This window comes from Chaetomium globosum, genomic scaffold (assembly GCF_000143365.1).
Source record: "Chaetomium globosum CBS 148.51 scaffold_1 genomic scaffold, whole genome shotgun sequence".
Classification (NCBI taxonomy): Eukaryota; Fungi; Ascomycota; class Sordariomycetes; order Sordariales; family Chaetomiaceae; genus Chaetomium; species Chaetomium globosum.
In genome coordinates, this window is record NT_165976.1 from 2191067 (window position 1) to 2202355 (window position 11289).

General features: G+C 57.9%; 5 protein-coding genes across 5 annotated transcripts; 3 read left to right on the forward strand and 2 right to left on the reverse strand.

Moving 5' to 3' along the window:
• Positions 1 to 546: 546 nt before the first annotated feature.
• CHGG_00720 (uncharacterized protein) lies at positions 547 to 4222 on the forward strand (the record flags this gene model as incomplete). The annotated part of the gene is made up of 2 exons (XM_001219940.1): positions 547 to 3192; positions 3248 to 4222. 2 exons carry the CDS (start codon positions 547 to 549, stop codon positions 4220 to 4222), a joined length of 3621 nt encoding a protein of 1206 aa, XP_001219941.1.
• A 258-nt stretch (positions 4223 to 4480) lies between these two features.
• Positions 4481 to 4940, reverse strand: CHGG_00721 (uncharacterized protein; the record flags this gene model as incomplete). Its single annotated transcript, XM_001219941.1, has 2 exons — positions 4481 to 4720; positions 4818 to 4940. 2 exons carry the CDS (start codon positions 4938 to 4940, stop codon positions 4481 to 4483), a joined length of 363 nt encoding a protein of 120 aa, XP_001219942.1.
• Positions 4941 to 5937: 997 nt separating this feature from the next.
• Positions 5938 to 7529, forward strand: CHGG_00722 (glutathione-dependent formaldehyde dehydrogenase; the record flags this gene model as incomplete). The annotated part of the gene is made up of 5 exons (XM_001219942.1): positions 5938 to 5958; positions 6068 to 6197; positions 6334 to 6469; positions 6579 to 7219; positions 7312 to 7529. The coding sequence occupies 5 exons, from the start codon at positions 5938 to 5940 to the stop codon at positions 7527 to 7529; spliced, it is 1146 nt and encodes a 381-aa protein (XP_001219943.1).
• Positions 7530 to 8103: 574 nt separating this feature from the next.
• CHGG_00723 (uncharacterized protein) lies at positions 8104 to 9764 on the reverse strand (the record flags this gene model as incomplete). Its single annotated transcript, XM_001219943.1, has 4 exons — positions 8104 to 8687; positions 9028 to 9160; positions 9384 to 9441; positions 9643 to 9764. The coding sequence occupies 4 exons, from the start codon at positions 9762 to 9764 to the stop codon at positions 8104 to 8106; spliced, it is 897 nt and encodes a 298-aa protein (XP_001219944.1).
• Positions 9765 to 10338: 574 nt separating this feature from the next.
• CHGG_00724 (uncharacterized protein) lies at positions 10339 to 10641 on the forward strand (the record flags this gene model as incomplete). Its single annotated transcript, XM_001219944.1, has 2 exons — positions 10339 to 10476; positions 10567 to 10641. 2 exons carry the CDS (start codon positions 10339 to 10341, stop codon positions 10639 to 10641), a joined length of 213 nt encoding a protein of 70 aa, XP_001219945.1.
• Positions 10642 to 11289: the final 648 nt, after the last annotated feature.

Here is an 11289-nt window from a genome sequence, read left to right on the forward strand (position 1 = left end):
GGTGTATAAGTTTAACCAAGTCATAGCGTTGAAGCGATTATATTGTTTTGGAAGTGAAATCCGTTGTGGAATAGATCAAACATACCAGCCAGATGGTCTTGATCGAAGCATTTGATTGAGACTTGTCCATCCGAATGTGAGCGGAACTTGCCGAGGCGCGCAGACAACCGCCAAAAAAGTCGCGTCTGTGCAACCTGCCAAAGCTCCCAGTTTTGGAGCTTTGTCCATTGCCAAGCGAAAGCCACAACCAAACTTCGCAACAACATTGCACGCTGGCAATTACCATCCACCGACCATCATCACGAACGGTCGCCCTCTAGGTCACGGCCGATATGTAATCCGGTCATTTCGAACAAACTGATAGCTGCCTTTACCGATTGTCGATCGATCTGCGCGCACGCAGCCTACCCTTCGACAAAACAACACCGCAACCACAACTAAAACCGACCGATTCCACGCGAACGAACGAACGAACGAACGAAACCCAACAGCGCCAACAACACCCAACCCCCAAACAAAACAAAACAAACAACCATAAAAACCAAAATGTCCACCCCCTTCAACTTCCACCTCCCCTCCACAACCAGAAACAGCATCTTCGACCCCGACCCCCCAGCCCTCCCCTCCACCCCCGACCGCGCCCGCGCCAAACAACCCTCCTCCAAATCCCATCCCGCCACCACCACCGCAGACCCCCTCTACACCAACGCAAGCCACCGCTCCACCACCCCGTCCGGCCCGCCCCCGCCCTCTGCTCGGGGAGGAGCAGGAGCAGGAGCAGGAGCAGACGACGACGACGATCCCCATAACTCGTCTACCGCCAGCTTCACGCCCGCGGGCGCGCCATCGGCGAGTTATTTGGGGAGTTCCTTGCTGAGGGGTATGTCGACTGCGAGAGGTAGTGCTGGTGGTGCTGGTGGGAGGGAGCAGCCTGCGAGGGGGCTGTTTACGGCGGGGGTTGGGGCGGGAGCTGGGGCTGGCGAGGGGGCGCCGCCGCCGCGGGGGTTGTTTACTGGTGGTGGGGGGTTTTCGGATGCTGGTGGTGGTGGGAGTAGTCGTGGGGGGTTGTTTACGGGGATTGGGGGAGGGTTTGATTCCGCCGGTGGGTTTGCCGGGTTGGGCGATGGGAAGAAGAATCTGTTTGCGGGGACGGGGACGCAGAAGCGGAATGCGCCGCTGGGGAGGTCGATTATTAGGGGCCCGGGCCATACGCGCCAGCCGTCAAGGCTGAGCAGGGCGGTGGCGGTTGATGAGGAGGAGGAGAGCCCTAGGCTGGGCGGGAGGGCTGCGGCGCCTGCGCCTGCTAGCAAGACGTTTGGGGTGCCGTTTGATGACGATGATGATGAGGAGGGCGAGAGCGATATGTGGCTGGATCTGCCCTCGACGGCGGGGACCGGGGCGGGGTTGCCCACAGTTGGGGATGAGTCGGATCTGCTGATGATGGCTACGCCCGCCGCCACTGAGAGGGTGCGCCGCGAGGCTGAGGATATCTTCCGCGCATCGTCGTTCCCCGCCGGTGGGCCGGTGAGAAGGACCGAGTACCACTATGCTGCGCTCGCCAAGGATGTTTATCAACAGATGGGGACCGCGCAGGTTACCGAAACCCCGCAGGTTATTCTGGGGACGGAGAACCTGCTTGCGATGCTTTATGATGAGGGTGTGGGTGAGGCGGAGGACGAGGAGAAGATGGACGATACCCTGGCGACCGTCTCAGCCAAGGTGGCCGCGCTCTGGAAGGGTCATGTGGATAAGCTCCCGCGTCCGACCGAAGACCATGCCGCCGAGATTGGGCCCGGCCCCCACGCCTCCCCGTTCGAGAAGGCCAACTACCTTGCCAACCTAGCCCTACAGATCCACCACACGCGGTACGAGGAGAGCGGCATGGCGCGCGCGGAACCGCTTCCCGAGACGCTGTTCCGTTGGCTGAACGAATACCACGACATGTACGGCAACCAGGTCGAGGAGATCCTCCGGTACCGGCCCAGCCCGGCGTGCCACTCGCTATTTTGGCAAGCCGTCTTCATTGCGCTTCTTCGCGGCAAGGTGAGCGACGCCGCGCGGCTGCTCTACCAAGCTGGCTGGGGCCACGTTCGGCGCGGCCAGCGCGGTGAGTACGCCTATGTCGACCGTGCGCTTGAGAACGTGCAACGCGCGGTCGACGAGACGATCGGCGTGCTCGAGAGCTGCCCGGGCTATGACGGCAACTGGGAGATTTGGAACAGCGACTGGACCCTGTTCCGCGTGCGCGCCCAGGGCTCGCTCGAGCATCTCAGACGCTTTGCCGAGGGCAAGGACAGCGCATTCGGCGAATCGACCTTCTCGGCCTCTAATACATCGGCAAGAGGCCGGCAGTCTATGGCCGGCTTGGCCAGGCGCGCCGAGAGCCAGGTGCCCTGGGAGATTTACGAGAACCTGAATATCGTGTTCGACATCGTTCTCGGCCAGCAGGGCGCCATTCTGGAGGCAGCACAGGACTGGCTCGAGGCTACGGTCGGTCTGTTCGGCTGGTGGGACGAGCGGAAGTCTCATACGGACAAACCCTTTTCCATGTCACAGTCACTCTCGCGATCGCAGGCTCTGGTCCTCGCTTCGACACCCGCGGCGGACACGGACAGCTATCTCGACAGGCTTGCGCACACGTTCCATTTGGCGGTGGAATCCGACTTCCACTTCAACTCCCAAAATGCCGTCGAAATTGGCATGGCCTGTCTTTTTGAAGATAATATCAAGGGCGTCATTGGCCTGCTCCGTGGCTGGTCGCTTCCCGTTGCCGCCGCGGTGGCTGAGATTGCGTCGCTCGGAAAATGGCTGCCTCCCCACCACCCTTCAGGCGTGTTTGGGCTCGAGGATTTGGACATGGACGATTTGGAGGTCCTTGGCATGGATCCTGGCGCGCCGGATGAGATCGACGGCATCAAGGACAGCACACTGGTGCAATATGCCCAAGCACTAGCCGACTATGACGGCCTATCCACGGTGAAAGACAGGCTGGGTGTCTCGAGGGAAGGCTGGGAGCTGTCGATCAGCGTCCTTGGCCGGATGGACTCGCCAGAACGGTCAGAGGAGATGGTGAGAGACGTGGTCGAGCACCTGGTCCAAGAATTGCACGTGGACTCGAATGCTACAGTGGACCGGTTGTGGCTGCTGTTGAACGAGCTCGGCATGATCGAGTTTGCGGAGGATACGACACAGGTGAGTGCTGCAGCATATCAAACTTTGGAAATACCTAGTTACTAACCCTTTCTAGGCCTACGGAGACATCCTCGCCCGGGAGTCTCATCGTTACGGCGAGGCCATGTGGTACTACGCCCTCGCGCACCGCCCGAACAAGGTCCGCGAGGTCATGAACCTGCTCATCTCCTACTCCCTCATCCAATCCACGGCATTCCCACCCGCCAACGACCTCGACGACTACCTCCACAAGCTACTCACCGACCGCCAGAACACGCTCGAGCAGTGCGCCAACCAGGACATGGAGGCCGCCGAGCTCCTGGGCAAGATGCTCAGTGGCTACGCCTCGCTGCGCCAGTTCTACGACATCCGCGACAACGAGCACGCCCTCCCGCACGCCACGCCGCACGCGCGGCGGCAGCAGGCAGCAACGGCCCTCGTCAGCGTCATCGCCAGCTCGGACGACAACATCCGTGGCGGCCTGTTCGACCAGACGCGTGACGGCATCGTCAGCGAGGACTTTTTGCTCGCCCTGCTCGGCGAGGCCCTCGTCTTCGTCTCCAACCCGGACGACACCAGTGTCCACCACCACCACCACGGCCACGGCTACGGCCACCCGGCCGACCCCGTCGGCCCGGCCGTCTCCCTCGACCAGATCGACGTCATCCTCAAGGCCATCGAGGACCTGCAGGCCGTCGGCGACAGGGTCTATCACGCCTCGGACGAGTTCCTGCAGCTCGTGCTGGCGTCCGCGCCGGGCGGGTTGAAGGGCTCCACGCCGGCGGATTTGCTCAAGAAGAATGCTGCTGATGGTGGTGGGCAGGGAGGGAATGTGATGCTGGCGGGCAGCTCGCTGGTGGCGAGCCAGCTGCAGCGGTCGCTTACTGGCGGCGGCGCGCTGGGGAAGGTGGCTGTTAAGAGGGGGTGGGATTGGCGGGCTGAGGTCACGACTAAGACTAGGGGGCGGGATGTCATGAAGAGGTTGAGGTTGGGGTTGGCGAAGGATCTGGCGGGGCTGTGGTTGGAGGAGGCCGGTGAGATGGTTTGGTAGACGGGTCTGTCCTGTCCGATGGGGAAGCTGCCGTGGATCGCCGGTGACTTGTCGGTTGTGGGTTTAATCACTGGGTGGAAAATGACGATGGGGGAGGTGCAGGGTGTTTGGGTTAACTATTTTAGATTAAGAAGTGAATGTGCGGTTTGTGTAATACACATGAGGATTGCCTAGGCTTGTACACGCATGCTCTACGGCGGAGAATTTGGTGATCAGGAGTTGATATCAATATCGCTTGCTTCTTCTGTTGAGAAATATCTACTCCAACCACCCCGTCTCGCCCGCAAAAACCTCCTTCCACGTCTGCCCCTCCCCGCGCCGGAACTCCCGGACAGCCACGACATCCTGGGCCCCAAAGTTGCCGTACAGATGCGGACACCCATTTGTCCCGTCTACCTCGTCCCACTTGACGCTGGACGCGTCAAAGTTGGCGAGGCGCAGCTTGAGGATGTAGAAGGAGGTGCTGTCTTTGAAGAAGAGATCGGATGTGATGGGTATCTTTTGGGGGGGTTGGGGTGTTAGAATTATGTTCTTTGGGAAGGGTGTTTGTTGGTATCGGGGGGTAGCATGCCTGCCCTGACGTGCTGAGGTGTACGAAGCCATCTTGCTTGTCGAGGTCTGAGAGGGGGTATGGCCAGGGGATGGGATCCGGGGGTTCGGACGGAGTGATCTTGTACACCAACTCGGGAAGGGGAGAGGGAGGAGGGAGGGGGGCCATCTTGGTGTGGTCAGTGTGGCGTTCTTATGTTGGGGGTGTGTTGACGTTGTGAGATTGTGAGAACATTCTCTTGAGTTGGATTAGTAAATCACAGGCCGCTCATATACCCCCACTTTTGCATCACCATGAGCTTTACAAGTATTCAAGATCTAAAATATTGTTAGAAAGATTAAGAGTGGCACAGCTCAATACCAGAGACCACATCTAAATCAACTCATAATAGCAAATCAACTCCTAAAGTCCTGGTCTCATGTGCAATTTCTTAATGGGTATATACCAGTCCGCCCCCGTGATGCAAAGGAAGACAACCGCATCTTCTACACAATGCTGCTTCATGGATGGTATTAAACAAGCAGATGGACTCAAAAATCACCCAGCACCCGAGAGTTAAGTAAATAGAAGCACTTATACCTAGTTTCTGAATTGAAGAGAGAAGCTTCTCTTAGAAGTGAGGCACCTACTCTGATTCGGCACATTGAACTGACTTCCGATACCTTTCCCGTCGGAAAAGTGGATTACCTTAAGCTTCATGCAGGGCACAACACCGAGACACGCAATAATGTTTCTCAGTTACGGGATTGTCTCCCTCGACCCGAGCAAGGGGAGTGGTCTTCCCAAGCTTACCAAGAACCCCCACTCAGTTCAAGGACTTGAAGGGCTTGATGAACTGCCGAGCCGCAACGAGGCAAAAGGTAGGAAACAAACACTTGGCGGGCGGGATGCCGTAAAATCACCGAAGCCGCCAGAATGCCGAAGGATAAAAGGTGAACAAGCAGTGGTCGTGCCGGGCGCACTCGGCAATCTTGACCCCTCAGGGAACCCCACCTTGGGAAGGCGGGGTCAAATTGTTCCCGAATGACGAAGAGGGAGGCCGACGTTTTGTTTTGTTGGAAGGGACAAAAAGGAAGGAGCTTCGTTGTGTTCTAAACTGACCGAGTTGAGGTTACTGGTTCTGCTCTCAATCAATTCATCTAGCCCAAGATCACAAACCATCATAATGGCTTCAACAGTAGGAAAGGTGAGTTATGACGAACGTCGATAACAAACAACTACCCCGCAGCGACTGAGCGATTGCTAGTGAACTGCCACCCTTCTACGTGAGCTTCGCTAACATCTCCAACCCGCAGACCATCACCTGCAAGGCGGCTATCGCCTGGGGCCCTGGAAAGGATCTCAGCTACGAGGATGTCGAGGTATTACCGCCGCGGGCCCACGAGGTGCGCATCAAGATCGAATACACTGGCGTGTGCCATACAGGTAACGGCCCGCCCCTCCATTGTTGAAACCTAAAAACCTCGGACACCTTGATGGCCATCTTGCCCACCTGGGCACCGGGGTGTGTGTATACCGTCGTGTATACTTCCAAGGTGCTAACCCAATTCCAATACCGCAGACGCCTACACCCTCTCTGGCAAGGACCCCGAGGGTGCCTTCCCTGTGATCCTCGGACACGAGGGGGCGGGCACCGTCGAGTCGGTCGGTGAGGGCGTCACCAACGTCAAGCCGGGCGACCACGTCGTGGCTCTCTAGTACGTCACTCCCCTTTCCTAACACAATACAACACCGACGCCTCCCTCCCTATCACCTATCTAGTTCCCACCTAGCCAACTACTAACCTTCCCCCCCCCCAACCAAAAGCACACCCGAGTGCAAAGAATGCAAGTTCTGCAAGTCCAACAAGACCAACCTCTGCGGCAAGATCCGCGCGACGCAGGGCAAGGGTGTCATGCCGGACGGGACGAGCCGGTTCCGGGCGCGCGGGCAGGACATCCTGCACTTCATGGGCACCTCCACCTTCAGCCAGTACACCGTCGTGGCCGACATCTCGGTCGTGGCCGTGCAGCAGGACGCCCCCATGGACCGAACCTGCCTGCTCGGCTGCGGCATCACCACGGGGTACGGCGCGGCCCGCATCACGGCCCGCGTCGAGGAGGGCAGTAACGTCGCCGTGTTTGGCGCGGGCTGTGTCGGGTTGAGCGTGGTGCAGGGCGCGGTGGCGCAGAAGGCTGGGAAGATTATTGTTGTGGATGTTAATCCGGCCAAGGAGGAGTGGGCGCGCCGGTTTGGTGCGACGGACTTTGTCAACCCGGCCCAGCTCCCCGAGGGCAAGAGCGTGGTCGACCGTCTGATCGAGATGACGGATGGCGGCTGTGATTACACGTTCGACTGCACTGGTAATGTCAGTGTGATGCGGGCTGCGCTCGAGGCGTGCCACAAGGGCTGGGGCGAGAGCATTATTATCGGCGTGGCTGCCGCGGGGCAGGAGATCGCGACGAGGCGTAAGTTTTGTTTTCTTCTTCGTTTGGTGAGAAGGGGGGAGCGGGGGTTCGATTCCGAAAGTATCGTGGCTGACCGACCAACCTTACCTTAGCATTCCAACTTGTCACCGGCCGCGTCTGGAGGGGCAGTGCGTTTGGCGGCGTCAAGGGCCGCAGCCAGCTGCCGGACCTGGTCACCGACTACCTCGAGGGCCGCCTCAAGGTCGACGAGTTCATCACGCACCGCAAGACGCTGCCCGAGATCAACGACGCTTTCGAGGTGATGAAGCAGGGCGACTGCATCCGCGCCGTCCTGAACATGCAGGCCTAAGGAAAGATATGGGTAGTTTGGGGTGGCAACGGGGCCGAGTGGGCTGTCTTGAGGCTGGCTGTATGCTTGGGAGTACGAGAGTGAACTACATGTTGCTAGATGAGCCTGTATGTTGGGAGTACAATAGCGAACGAATCACATCTTGATGACTAGTTATGACTGAGACCAGCCGTGTTGTGATTTCGCCTCAGCCAGAGATCAGCCACGTCTTCGCCTTACCTATCTATCTCCTTGGTTTAGAGTGAACCGGTCCGTAGCTGGAATGGCACTAGTCTAGACTCTTAGCAGAGTCGTAATCTGATGGCGAGGGGCAAGTCGTCACCATCTGTGTCAATTGGAGGAACTTTGGCGGCTAGCATTTGCCTTTACTGTATATGTCCTCGATGATGACGACGTTATTAGCCACAGCATTGGACTTCGAAAACGCCTGGACAAAGGACCGAACGAGACGTCATTTCCCTCACGCGCTAACTTAGGTAGTTTATTAAGGGAATTCTGAGTCGGACGACGGGCTGATTATGGTTCTTGAACCGGACGAGTACGAAAGTAGAAGCAATACTTCGTACGTTTTCGCCTATTGCAGGTCTTGGTGTGCTGACTCGCTGAGGTGAGACCTGCATCTGTCGCTGCCGGGTGGGCGGCTGGGATTTTGCTCACGCTCGTAGTTAGTTGGTTGTCGTCGCCCGGATGAAGTCGGGCCCATTGAAGCGCCCGGTTTCCTGCTTGGCTCGGCGACGGCCACATGTTCCCGGCCTCGAGCCGGCTGAAGGACTTTTGAGGAGGGATCATCCCCCCCTCCCTGCAGTGGGCGTTCGCAATATCCGAGCCGAAGGGCAGCGGCTGATCCGCCGCCTCTTGCTCTTGTTGAGAGAGAAGAGCACGGTGGAGAGAGACCGGTGTGACCGCCCATCACGCGGCCGCGGTAGGCGGTCAGGTCCGGTGGCAGCGTCCTCCTGGGCGCGGCAACGCCGGCAAGGGCGATGTTGCGATGACGATGATGTGGGCTGATTTTGGGTTTGGGCTTGAAGAGATTGCGGGAGGGTTGTATAACTACCTTGAAGGAGGGTTTAGGCATCGCACGCATGCGCTTTGGGTGGTTTTGGGCTTTCATGCAAGTCTGACGACGCTCACGGCGGGCGGTCTTGGCTGGGTTGGGGACTGGGTGAGAGGCAATTCAGGACCTTAAGGTAGGGAAGGAGACGGGAAGCAAGGGCTCTCGCGGAGAAATGGAAAAATCTTGGTTTGCCATTGTCTGGTGTCTCGCCCCGGAGGCGATGCGTGGCCAATGGCTTTTCAATAGTTGCGTGCTCATGCATCAACCAGAAACCACTAGGCCAAGGCCCGATCTGGATCATCTTGGTGTCTTAATCGAGGGCTCCTTATTTGGGATTGCGGGCGGCACGCGATCGAGCAGGCGAGGCGATGGAGACTTGAGCGGAGATGGAATTGGCGCTCCGGCTCGAATTAGCGACTCATGTCTCAACTGGGACTCACTAACCGTAAGCAGCTGGGGATTGCGACACCTGATTGTGCCTGCCGGATACTGTTGATAACAATGGAGGCAACCGTTTGGCATCGCACCTTCCTCTCGATGAGTTACCTCCTCTCTTTTGGGCTCCGTCGTTGGGTAACTCTCAACTCAACATGACTACCAGGTTCAAGTTAGTTAATTTCCGAACTGTTTGCCTCCAACTTGTCTCCAACTAACCGCCATTCTGCGTTTGCGCCAAACCCGTGGTTCGGCTGCCCCTCGGATAGCGAGGACGGGCTGACCGGATTAGGTTAGTGAAACCCGTTGTCGAATTCAGTTGCGCCCCTCTCCACTTAACCTGCGCTAAGAACCCTGGCACTTACCCTTGCGGCAAGCTCGATATGCAGCTTTGGAGATCTGTTGTCCCACGTTGCAGACGCACTGGATCAATTGTGCAGCATCAAGTACCCAATACCGATAACTCCCACCTGCCCGACCACTGGAAATGACCCAAACGGCCTTTTGCGGTTCGCTCCCACACGGGCCGGCTTATCGCGCGCTGTTTTCCCCAATATGCACAGACAGATGTACATACTTCGTAGTGAAGATCGAATTTCCGGATGCAAAAGCCCGGCGGCTCACGGCAACTGGGGCCCGTCATGGCCTTTATCTTTCGTCGGCTGGTCCGTTTCTGGCACAACAGGCCTCGCCGAGATTACAGCATAGCATGCGGCTTTGATGGCCGAAAACCTCCAACTCGTCATGGCAAGGGTAGCCTTGCGTTTGCAAACATGCAGTCCGCCACGGCAAACCGGGGCGCCAAAGCCAGAACAGTTCTGTTGGGTGGCTCAGTGGAGGTTGGGCCATGCCGCGGCTCTCTCCGACTTGGCCAAGCCGGTTACACAGAGCCTTGTTTGTACCTTTGTACACTCGCCCCTTGGCCGCCTCACCGGGGCCAGCTGTCCAAGGGCTTCCACCTCTTTCCAGTTTCGTTCGTCCGGCTAGCTTCCATTCTCGTCAGTTGGCCACCACTTCCCGGGGTCCGGTCACCACGTGAGTGCCTTGTTGTCCGGGGCATACCTCCCAGCCAGTTGCCCTCCCCTTTATAGTCTCGCCGGCTCCCTTGGCTCGTCACCATTTCGCTTTGCTCCTTTCCCATCTATCGGCTCGCTCATCCTTCTTTGACGACGACAACGACGACGACTACCAACACCGCCTCGAGACCGCAAACGTAATCTTGCGCCTGCCTGCCAGCTACTAGCCAGAATTCCTTCGATCCGCCACATCAGCCCACCAACCACCGACACCGCTCCAGTTCCCCCACCACAACCCGCCAACATGCCTAAGGTCAAGTGCTCGTTCGAGGACTGCAAGTCGGTTGCTCAGCGCATCGTGGGCGACTGCACCTTCTGCGAGGGCTCTTTCTGCAAGAACCACCGCCTACTAGAAGACCACAAGTGCCAGAACCTCGAAGACGTAAGTTGTTACCCAGCGCCGTCGCAGTGGTGGCTCGTCGGCTTGTCCGGAATCCTCCCCGAAGACGTGCTGGCTGACCTTCTTTTGAAGTGCAAGAGGGAAGCGTTCGAGCAAAACGCGATGCAGCTCAACAAGGAGCGGACGCAGGTCATCAAGACCGCATAGACATCATTCGACGACCGACCCACCCACCGACGGACGAGCCTATTCACGAGGAGTGGTGGCGATTATCACCCTATGGTCACAAAAGCCGGGCCGCGGGGCCACACCGCTGGACCTCGTATCCGATCTGAGCGCTCTACCTACAGCGCATCATTCGATTCACACCCTCCAACACATCAACGGGGGTAACACAGGGTTGCCCGGCGCAAGGGATGGGGGGTTTTATGTATTATTGCTATTTTGGCACGGCGTTTGGGGTGGATGGATGGGGTTTTGATACACCGCCCTTGCTTCCACGATTTAAGGGCAAGTGGCGAGTTAGGATGGGCTGATATGAAGGCTATCTACTTCATAGACACTGCGCCAGCACGCTCTGGGTTGCGCCCCTGCTGCCGATATGACCATCGGCCAGTTTGGCGGAATATACAATCGATTGAATTCCAAACGACTCGTGCATTATTTCGGACGTAACTCGTTTTTTTTTTTTGTTGGTGATGCGTCATCCTTCCTTGATGACGATCAGGGGCGGTGCGGCCTCCGATATCGTCTGCTGGATGAATGAGTCGATGCGTGCCAAGAATGACGGGGGGCTTTTGGGGCATGTGGGGTGTGTAAACGAGTGGGATGACGGTTGGAGAGACGTCACTGGTG